This window comes from Cydia fagiglandana, chromosome 9 (genome assembly GCF_963556715.1).
Source record: "Cydia fagiglandana chromosome 9, ilCydFagi1.1, whole genome shotgun sequence".
Lineage (NCBI taxonomy): Eukaryota > Metazoa > Arthropoda > Insecta > Lepidoptera > Tortricidae > Cydia > Cydia fagiglandana.
The window spans coordinates 9,484,264-9,495,515 of NC_085940.1; the positions used below are offsets into that span (position 1 = coordinate 9,484,264).

General features: G+C 35.3%; 1 protein-coding gene across 1 annotated transcript; it reads right to left on the reverse strand.

Moving 5' to 3' along the window:
* Positions 1 to 447: 447 nt before the first annotated feature.
* LOC134667325 (aldo-keto reductase AKR2E4-like) lies at positions 448 to 10,891 on the reverse strand. Its single transcript, XM_063524670.1, has 7 exons — positions 10,802 to 10,891; positions 8,759 to 8,848; positions 7,997 to 8,176; positions 7,533 to 7,649; positions 2,344 to 2,511; positions 1,777 to 1,974; positions 448 to 739 (listed from the first exon to the last, which is right to left on the reverse strand). The coding sequence occupies exons 1-7, from the start codon at positions 10,859 to 10,861 to the stop codon at positions 500 to 502; spliced, it is 1,053 nt and encodes a 350-aa protein (XP_063380740.1). The 5' UTR covers positions 10,862 to 10,891; the 3' UTR covers positions 448 to 499.
* Positions 10,892 to 11,252: the final 361 nt, after the last annotated feature.

Consider the following 11,252-nt stretch of genomic DNA (forward strand, 5'->3'; position numbering starts at 1 on the left):
TATGAAATAAAGCAAATATTTTAACGGAGCTGGAAAAATATGGTTTCTTTTAGAAATAACAAAAGATACCTTGCCTAAAAGGTATTATTGTGTTGCTGCTATTTACGTCTGAGGCAGGGCAATGTGGCTATCTGAAAGTAAATAAGAACAAAACAAGAAGTAAATCCCAGTATTATAGACACGGGCGTATATAAAATAATGGCTTATTACGGTAGATTTGCTGCAATGGGGACGAAATCAGCCGGTCACGGACGGAAGCCCGAATAATACGTAGACTTTAAAGATTAGTCAGAAACAAATAAAAAGGGAATCAGGAAACTAAAGGATCAAATGGAATAAAGTAAGTTATCTTTAATTCCTTGTTCTATTTATTTTCGTGTAGATTATTTTAGAGTGTAAAATGTAAAAGGTAATACATATAGTGCAGCCGTTTAGACAGCGTTCACGAAATATTACCCTAGAATGAAATTTACAATTGAAGTTTTTACTATCCTGTGTTTTAATCCTCCTTGCTGTGTTCAATAATGTACTGTAATTCAGCAGCCGTAAGATTCTTTTTTTCAAAAGGAAATTCTGGATGCGGGTACCATTTAGCCGGTGTCCTGAGCCTATAGTCTTTGTTAAAGGCAGATAAGTCAGAAATCTCCTGGGGGCTCAGGCTGAAGTCAAATATGTCAATGTTCTGCTGTATGCGCTCTTTGTTCGTGGAGCGAGGTATGGCCACTAAGCCTTGATCAACCTGTAAAATTTAAAATACATAACCAAAGATAAGCCAAAATTCCTGTCTCAAAGATTCTTGATAGTGAGGAAATTTTAAATAATTATATCGGGCCAGATCATGTTGTTCTGAAAACTTAAGTCTATATTAATTTCGTAGATAAAAACACAGAACGTCAAGTTATACGTTTGAAGACATCATACCTATATCTGACTATTATGATAAATATCATGCCTATCATGATCATGATATTCAAAAATATTAATTGAAGTTTAGATAAGACAACCGCCCATTCATTTTAATCATAATCATAAAGGGAAAAGGTATTATAAGTTGATGTAGCTTAAATAAATAAATAGCTCACAATAATAGCCATTTGTTATTAAAGTTACCTAGAATTACGATTACTCAACATAAAAATGCGTTTCACAAACAATGTCTAATAAATAATGAACTCGAGTCCTGCCTGACTTCCTCCACAAGGGAATTACCGAATATGTAATATTATCGCAGTTCAATACATGTAATGTTTGGGTTGAAACTACGAGTCCCCGAACGCTTGGGACGGAAACGCGGAGTTCTAAACGCCCAAGCCCGCGCCAAATATTTGGTTTTAGTAAATAGTATCGTAACTAAAGTCAAACATGATACCGGTTATTCGGCAAGTAGAGATTGACAATTACGCCTTTGATATGGTTCGAACAATATTTTACTGGAAACATGTGGGGTTTATGCCGTGTCACAAATACCGTGAGGCCGGGTCGAACCTATCAAAGGCCGAAATTGCCTTTGCATTTATCGGTTTAATTTGAGATGTAAATTGTATCGAACCTTCAACTTCAAATAATCTCAAAATATACTTAACTTAACACAAATACTCAATAATTTGTTTTTCCTGTATTCTGGTAAATCGAATAAGCAATTTTCCCACTTGGCGTATTTAAGTTGTATGTTTATGATTTATGAATTTAAACGCATAATGGAGCACAAGTGTTAATATCAAAACATAATATACCAACCTATGTTACGTGAGTGTTTACACTTCGAAGGCAACTTACCAAATATCTGATTAATATCTGTGGGACAGTTTTGTTATATTTCTCGGCAATACGGCGCAGGGTCGGGTGGTCGGCTCTTGGCGGCGGCGCGTCCGGTTTTCGCCCGAGAATGGCGCCGAACGGACTGTACGCCATCACGACCACTCCATGGGCGCGACACCACGCTATCAACTCGGTTTGGGTTATCGTTGGGTTCACCTGTAGAAATCAGTCTCATTGATAAACTAGTGACTGTTTTAGGCGTCCCACTTAATTTATTTTGTTCTTAGTATTTTTTGTTACAGCGGCAAAAGAAATACGGTTCTCAAGTTACAGCCTAGTAACAGACAGAAGGACACACGGACAGCGGAGTCTTAGTAATAGGGTCCCGTTTTTACCCTTCGGGTACGGAGCCCTAAAAATGAAGTATCGTAGGATTCATAGGGACCATCATCCGCCTCGAGATAGCAACATAGAATAGGTTCTTACCATTATTTTACTTGAGGTGGTCTGTGGTAAAGTACATAAATATTTAATAATTAGAATACATTCAATAATTAAAGAATAAATAAAAATAAATCAATCTACCTCGATTTGTAAAACTGCCGGTTTAATCCTAGAGTTATCCCATAGTCGCTGCATCTGCGTTACGTTGAAATTCGAAACGCCTATGGACTTGGTGAGATTCAGCTCTTTAGCATCCTCCATGCCTTTCCATGTTTCTAGGTAGTCTGTAGAACTGATGCTGCCGTCTTTCTGCAAAGTATAAAATAACCTCAGGTGGCATGAAGTAAGCTGTACTTTATATGGCTTATTAATCTTATTGAAAGAATGAATGAATTAATATTCTTTTCTCCAATATGCTCGGAAATGTTCACCTTACTGTAGCAAAAATAGTACGGGAAGTTCTTCGTTAATGTCAAACTCTAACTAAAAAACATCAAACTATCGCTGTCCTGTTCTAGCGGACGGGAAGTAAAAAAACACTACAGTAATAACTTATTACTGTAGTGTTTTTTACTTTTTAATAATAAAAAACGCAAACAGCCAATTATTATTGCCGCGAGCCGCTTCTACACGACCCGATCGGCTATCATTTCACGTGTATGATCGTGCGAATACTGCTTAATAAAATCAAAGATTATTTTTATATTTTTTTTAAATCTCATCCGTGTTCATAAAGCTTACATAGTTTGTCAAAGGACTTTCTCATTTCAAACATAGACAAAGAGAATCATACTATCTTTGTCTTACACTAGTACTAGCACCCAAAAGAAAAGGATGGGTGTAGTTTTCCTGGTTCTTACTGACTGAAAAGTTGGTTTGACAAACTATATTGCGCAATTATATTGAATGAACGAATATTGAATGGTACTGAATGGCAGAATAAGTTTGTGCCTTTAACTTTTAAAAATTAACTAAAGAGGGAAATTGGTTTTGACATTTTGGATGTGAAGGTTTGATTTGAGTGATGCTTGATGCTTAAATAATAATTATTTTAGCTTATTTCCTCGCATGTTTGGAGAAAAGCACTATATATGCCTCGGCAGGAATAGCAATTCGTGGATTCGTCTTCTTTGTCGGACTCCGCTTCGCGTCGTCCGACAAAATCGAAACTCATCCACGACTTGCCCTTTCCCGGCCTCTGCAATAATGTACTATTATTTCAAACCAGGTCCATATAAAATTTAAATGAGTAAAATTAAAATTAAATTAAATTATAACATTAATACATTACATGTGTTAGTAGGAGTATGACAACATTAATTAATCTTATTATTTAGAACTTTATGTTATGTAAAATGTTCCAAGTATGTATTCTGTTTTAGATTTTACTTAGTATTGAAGTAGGTACTTATAACAATTTAAACTCTCGCGTTTTGTACACATATTTAATTATACTACCCGACTTTCAATCCGGAGGTCGCGGGTTCAAATCCCGGCTCGTACCAATGAGTTTTTCGGAACTTATGTATGTAACTTATGGATTTCGGGGTATAGTATTGGAGTATTAATACATAGTTACAATACAATACAATTTTGCTCATTAACTGGGGAGTTTATAAACTCCAAGTAAAACAGGCGTGCTGTGATCGCATTGTGTTCTGTTTAAACATTTGTGAACATGAACTCAAAATAAAAATATGTAGAATAATAGTTATTCGTGAAGCAATAAAGATATTTAAACTTTATTGCTGTTGCCCGCGTCTTCGTCCGCGTGGAATCTTATCTTCAACATTTTACATCTTTAGTATCTATAATTTTCATATCCAAGCAATGTTGAAATTAAGTACTTACTTTTATTTTTTAGCAAGTTGTATGAAGTTTTAAGTCTAGTGGATTTTGATGTTGGTCGCTGAAATTACTTTTCTTGTATTCTCATAATAGGTACCTATGCCCTTATACAAAGATTCAAGTTCCGCACTCACAAAATATCTGATCTCCATACAAACTTTTAACCCCTTTCTCACCACCTTGGGGGATTATTTTCAAAACTGCTTGAATTCGTTTTCATGTTTTTTAATTTAATACCTTTTTTTGCAAAAAGTTCAAGTTCCTAGCTTAAAATTAAATTTACACCCCAAGACGAACTTTCATCCCCTTATTAACCCCCTTAGGGGTTGAATTTCCAAAAACGTTGCAATTACTTTTTTTTTGTAATCGGCTATTATGTCTTTCTAAGAAGTTTCACAGCATTTGTAATGGACTCAAACTTGAACCCCATTTTAACCCTGTTAGGGGATGAATTTTACAAAACGCTGAAATTACTTTTCCTGTCTTCTAATAATATCCCTAAATACAAAGATTCAAGTCCACCACTCGAAAAAATGTTTGATATCCATACAAACTTTCAACCCCTTTTTCACCACCTTGGGGGATGAATTTTCTAAAACGCTGAAATTAGTTATCTTGTATTTGAATTTGATACTTTTTTACATTGGTTCAATTTCCTAGCTCAAAATAAAATTTGCACCCGAAGACGAACTTTCATCCCCTTTTTAAGCCCCTAAGGGGTTGAATTTCCAAAAACGTTGCAATCACTTTTTTTTGTAATCGGCTATTATGCCTTTCTAAGAAGTTTCAAAGCATTTGTAATGGATTAAAATTTTCAACCCCCTTTTAACCGTGTTAATGATGAATGGGATGAATTTTACAAAACGCTGAAATTACTTTTCCTGTTTTATAATAATATCCCTAAATACATAGATTCAAGTCCACCACTCAAAAAATTTGTTGATATCCATACAAACTTTCAACCCCTTTTTCACCACCTTAGGGGATGAATTTTCAAAAACGCTGAAATTGGTTTTCTTGTATTTTAATAATATATCTTTTTACGAAGTTTCAAATTCTTAGCTTAAAAGAAAACTTTAACCCCATACAAACTTTCATCCCCTTTTTAACCCCCTTATTTATCAAAATCGCTTCTTATCTCTTGTACACTTTATAAATGCAATCTGCCGGCCTAGCCAAGGTTACAATAGCTATCGCTTCGACAACGAAAACCATTATGTCTATCACACTTCCATATTAGTGCGACAGTGACAGTTGCGTTTCGATCGCTACGGAGCGTAAGCGATCGGCATCTTGGCTACGCGGCCAGGCCGCATATGGAAGAGTGACATAAAGCTTTTCGTTGTCGAAGCGATAGCGATTGTAACCTTGGCTAGGCCTACAGGTGTGCAAATTTCAACTTTCTGGCTTTTGTAGTTTCGGCTCTGCGTTGATGAATCAGTCAGTCAGGACACTTGCATTTATATATATATATTATATATATATATATATATATATATATATATATATAAATATATATATATATATATATATATATATATATAAGTATGTATATATATATATATATATATAGATTGCGCAGTAAAATTTGCACAAACGGCGAACTATTGCCAAGACATAGGTAAGAAAATAGTTATTTGTACGAGTACCAGCAAACATAAGAAAACAACTCAAAATTTGCATTTGATTACTTTGCCTCACATGTGAATAAAATGCAACTTTGCTATTCGTTTTTGAAGTGCAAAGTAAGCCTTTCCGAGCTGGTGTGGTGAAAGAAATGTTGCAATGCCAGAAGTGAAAGATATGTACCTACCTATTAAATTCATATTTGCTAGAAATAATATAAAAAATTGATAAAGTGTATGTGAGCTTCTAGTTTTAGTGGGGTCACGTCTGTATTTGATGTCGTTTATATGTATTGCATATTTTTAAGTTCGATAAACGTCAATCATGGAATTGACATTTATTTGTAAGAATCTACTGAGTGCAACTGCAATACCTAGTATACGGAAAAATACTATTTTACGAGTTCAACTAATGGGAAATATATATATTGTTTAAGACCTTTGAGGTCTTGAGACGAAACAATACGAAGTTATGCTTGGCATCACGGCCTTTTGAGCAATTTATATATTCTTATATCGTATCTGTGCCAACACTCTTGTACAGATATAGTCGCATTTCATGAATCAATTAATTCTTGGTCTAATGAACGCTCACACAGACTAAAGCACGTAGCAAGCTGTTTTCCTTCCGTCTCGTAATAACTATTTTTTAGCACGAAATTAACAATTAAAACAAAACGATGCAGTTCTTAAAACTAATTTCTGTAGAAAACTTGTAGCGAGTTAAAAAGCGTCCAACAATTTTAAAATGAAAATACAGCGAATAACTTGCAAAGTTTCAAGTAGTCCTGCCTATAAAGTTTTTGCTGACACCTTAAAAGTTGCTAAATGAAAGTAGGAAGTAAAGTAGTTTTACGGGTATGCACAAGTTGCACTTTTATCGCCTTTTACCTGTGTCATACGTAATTCTCAGTTAGAATCATTTAAAACATAATAAGGTGCGTCACATGCAGGGGTGCGCCGTAGAAAGTTGTTACAAGCAACATTTGTCAAACTTTTGAAACGACATGGTCCATGGCGGTCTAGCATAAGTTGCGTTCTTGCGCGCGGGTCCATACTACTTGAATTCGCGCTAGATGTATAGAGTCGCGCGCGAGAACGCAACTCATGCTTGACCACCAGGTGATCGGATGTGGGGTACTAAAATTTTAACTATAATACCCCTAGAGGTACATGAATAAATACTATCACAGAAATATGTTCTTCAAAAGTATCATGTGTAAGTAAGTAGTTACGCATGCGGAAAAATAATGTATTTTTACGAATAATCCAAATACCACTGAATTTACTGAACTCCTTTAACTTATTGTCCAAGGAAAGATCCATGGGAAAAGATCATCCGGACGAATACGTAACTCATGGCTCTAAAATCTCCGGTTCAAACAGAGCACACGCTCATTATTCCGCGCGGCTGTGTCTAAAGTCCTGTAGGATGCAGTGCCCGGTTATAATCTTCGTAACAGACGAAATGAAAGTCTTTGATGTGAACACCAATAGCTATAGCCCTCATGATAGCCGACCTCCGGTAGGAGATGGCACTGGAAGACGAAGAAGAATTGAATAGAAGGTTTTGTACTGCTGTAGTGACGAAAACACAACACGACAGTACATAAGATACAATCCTCCGAGATATTAAATTCACAAACGATTTACTTTTAATACAATTATTAGATAGTCTAATTAATTACACGTTCATGTGAATGTATTAAGCAAATTCTCTAAAGAATCTGCCCTTTTATAATAAAAATTTCAAGCTCTAGGTGAAAAATTAGTACCTACAATTCCATTGGAATAGCATGTTGAAGTTCATTTTGCTTATTTTTCAAGCTAAGTAAAACAAAGTCGTCGGGACTATACCTTATATGCCATTGGATAGTGTACGAGGTAGAGATCGATGTAGTCCATTTGTAACAGCTCTAACGACTTCTTCAGAGCTGGAATCACTTCGTTTCTTTCGTGAGCATCGTTCCATAACTAGAGAAAAAGAAAACACGTTCAATGTTTCACCACGGCAAAGAAACGCTAATAGACTAGGGAGACATGAAAGATAGCGTGTTATTTTAACCAGTTTTCACCGGCTAAACAGATACGTAATTATAGTTAGCATTTAACAAGGTTATAAGGCAAAATTTAGCGTGACAAAGTATAATTTAAGAGTTTAACTAAGTTGTTCAACGTTAGAACCTATAACAAAAGTCAAACGTCTAAAGTTATAAGCAAGGCGACGTGGTAATTAACGGCAAATAATCATTTACATAGTGTTCCCGGGTGAGTGTTAAACTAAATGGTGTAGGTTAATTGTTTAACATAGGAATACTCACTTTGGTGGTGACGTAAACGTCGGCGCGGGTGTCGTTGTGTCGTAGGAAGCGGCGCACCCCCAGGCCGACCTCGTCCTCCACCCGGTACAACGCCGCGGTATCAATGTGCCGATAGCCGGCCTCCAGGGCCCATTGTACCGCCTGTGCGAGCGAGTGGTTCGTCGGCAGCACCCGCGTGCCCTGCACGACGGTTAACATGCCCCGGACATGTCCGGGTGTTAGCTTCGCATTTGTTAACAACACCGCACTGAGGCCGGTTTCACAGTTAGAAACTGTACACTATATATTCCGCACGGTGCCAGGAAGATAATAACGTTTCAAAAACACTTGTGCCTACCATCAGTTTGGCTTAAACATGTTAGAGTTAATGAAGTAGATTTTTATAAAATCGCTGTTAATGGCTTGTTACTGTCAACCTATAATGACTTAATGTATTTTTAACTACATCAATGTAGGTACAAAGAAACTAAATATTAATCGTATTAAACTTAATTAGTTTGTTTAACCATTAAATGGCAAAGGTACACCTATAACAAAACGGTACTAAGTTACATATTACTACAAAGTGAACGAATAATGTAGTGAAACGTTGTGTCTATGTCACCCCTAATACCATATATCATTCAAATGCAGTACCTACTTATTTATTTTACTAGTAACTATATACCTACATCGAATATACAAAGCAATTCTCACGTAGGTACTCACACGCAGTGGCAAAACTTATTCCGCGTTAGAAATATTTCAATTTTGCGAACTTACATCTGCCAAATGTCCCAGGCTGGTGCCTAGAGCAACAGCAGGAATTTCATTTCCGTCGTTTAGTTTGTATTTTATTAGTTTCCCATTTACCTGCAAGATAACAAAATGAAAATTACAAATTATATTAGGACTCAAAACCTTTTGAAGCTCTTTGTTACGTATTAAAATATTTTACAAGTTGACAGGCAATTTTAATATAATTAGTCTGAATCACGGTCTTTATATTTACGCTGCAACCAGCGGCTGTGTGAGCGAGATAGGGTTATGTCGCATGTATTAGCGCTGTCTCGCGTGAACACATAGAGGGTAGCAGTAAATAAAGAAAAGAATGAATTATGTTTATTAAAGTAAACATATAGATCGTAAAATAAATAATATTAGTAAGTGTGTGTGTACATCGTTTTATACAGTATTCATTAGGATCAAATTTATGTACCTGGATCTGTAATTTGTTTTTAAAACACAATGGCAAAAAAGTCTGAATGGGTGAAAAAAACCTGTCAAGCGCAATTCGAGCCGCGATTAATGTGCCGCACCGACCAATACAGAATTACGAGCCGCTCCCAGGCTGAAAAACAAGCCTGTAATGGTGAGCTTTTACAGGCATAGAACATGAAGGTTAAAACCTAATAGTTTCGTACATAATTAGTGCTCAATGTTTACGTCCTGAGAAGTAAGCTCTGTAGGATATCTGATGAGGTGTATGTCTGCCCTTTAGGGCAAGGTATGTAAAGTTATACCGTTTATTTAGCGTTGAAGTAAATAGGTAATATTTTGTATTATGGTAAATTTTTGTGCACCTGCAGTTCTTTGTATTTAATATGTTTTACGAACGGCAAGGTATGTAAAGTTATATATTTAGCGTTGAAATAGGTAATATTTTGTATTATGGTAAATTTATGTGCACCTGCAGTTCTTTGTACTTAATATGTTTTACGAACGGCAAGGTATGTAAAGTTATATATTTAGCGTTGAAATAGGTAATATTTTGTATTATGGTAAATTTATGTGCACCTGCAGTTCTTTGTACTTAATATGTATTACGAACGGCAAGGTATGTAAAGTTATATATTTAGCGTTGAAATAGGTAATATTTTGTATATGGTAAATTTATGTGCACCTGCAGTTCTTTGTACTTAATATGTTTTACGAACGGCAAGGTATGTAAAGTTATATATTTAGCGTTGAAATAGGTAATATTTTGTATATGGTAAATTTATGTGCACCTGCAGTTCTTTGTACTTAATATGTTTTACGAACGGCAAGGTATGTAAAGTTATATATTTAGCGTTGAAATAGGTAATATTTTGTATTATGGTAAATTTATGTGCACTTGCAGTTCTTTGTACTTAATATGTTTTACGAACCAGATTGAAGCAATGATGTAGGTACCTAAGCTACACGTAAGCTATAGTATAGCTTCCGTCATTACTGCTTTACACGGGCTATTGTAAACTTAATGAAATTTCTGACAGTTGCCACTGGAAGTTTGTATCAAAGAACCTGGCTGACTCGACAAATTTATTGGAGCTCCGTAGTGCCCTTCGATTTAGATTTTGATAGATCTATTGTTAGAGAGTTCCGTAACTGTAATCATACCTAGGTATATCGTATCCTTAGTAAAGAAAAAAGCCTCATATATTCGTCAAATGTTCACCTATCTAAAAATCATGATTAAAAACCAGAACAACAACATAATTCTGACAACGAATCATTTTTGTTATAAAACGATTCACTTGATTTAATCAATAAGGATCAAGTATAGAAGTAAAAAAAAAAACTATATTTGGTCAAATAAGAATAAAATCTAAGTGAGCAAAATTGTATGATCTAATCTTAGGGTCATCGCAGTTCGGATGTCTCACGCGCTGTCTAACAAGTCTGCCTTGAAATCTTCGTGCTCTATGTATATTTCTTGTATATTTCCACCTCCAGGCATAACTAAAATTGATCGGATCTTATAAATTGTATCTAACTACGTTTAAGTTCCCAAAAACTTTGTGAGTAGCATGTTATTATCACTAGTTACAAAAATAAACTAACTTGAGAGAAACAAAACAGTATCGATAAGAATGATCCCGCACACTTGACCGTAGCGACCATGATGCGTGACAGACTCGATTGGACTGCCAGTTATAAGTAAAACTACTTAATCAGAAATAATACTCATATATGGATGGGGCAACATTCTTCCTAGGGTGCGTTCAAAAACACCGCCGACAAAAATTTTACGTCAGACATATCTTAATGTTACAGAACCCAAACTTGATATTAACAAGAGAGCTTTTTTGCATATTTTGTCATAATAACTATTTCAATAAATATTTTTTGGCGTAATTTAATCAGAACTTTTAAAATTATTGTTTTAGGTAGATCACGTACGTATAATATGCTATACAGCTACGCATGCAGGTGAATAAAAACTAATAAAAAGTTAGAAACGAGAGGCTGTCGTTCAAGGTGCGTTCAAGAAAAACGGAATCGCTCAATGTTT

Excerpts from the sequence above, each read along its gene's own strand:
- LOC134667325 (XM_063524670.1), bottom strand. The coding sequence starts at position 10,861 with ATGGTCGCTACGGTCAAGTGTGCGGGATCATTCTTATCGATACTGTTT. Across the intron at positions 8,849-10,801 it reads TACTGTTTTGTTTCTCTCAA|GTAAATGGGAAACTAATAAA; the intron begins GTTAGTTTATTT and ends GTTATCTTGCAG. Across the intron at positions 7,650-7,996 it reads ACGTTTACGTCACCACCAAA|TTATGGAACGATGCTCACGA; the intron begins GTGAGTATTCCT and ends CTTTTTCTCTAG.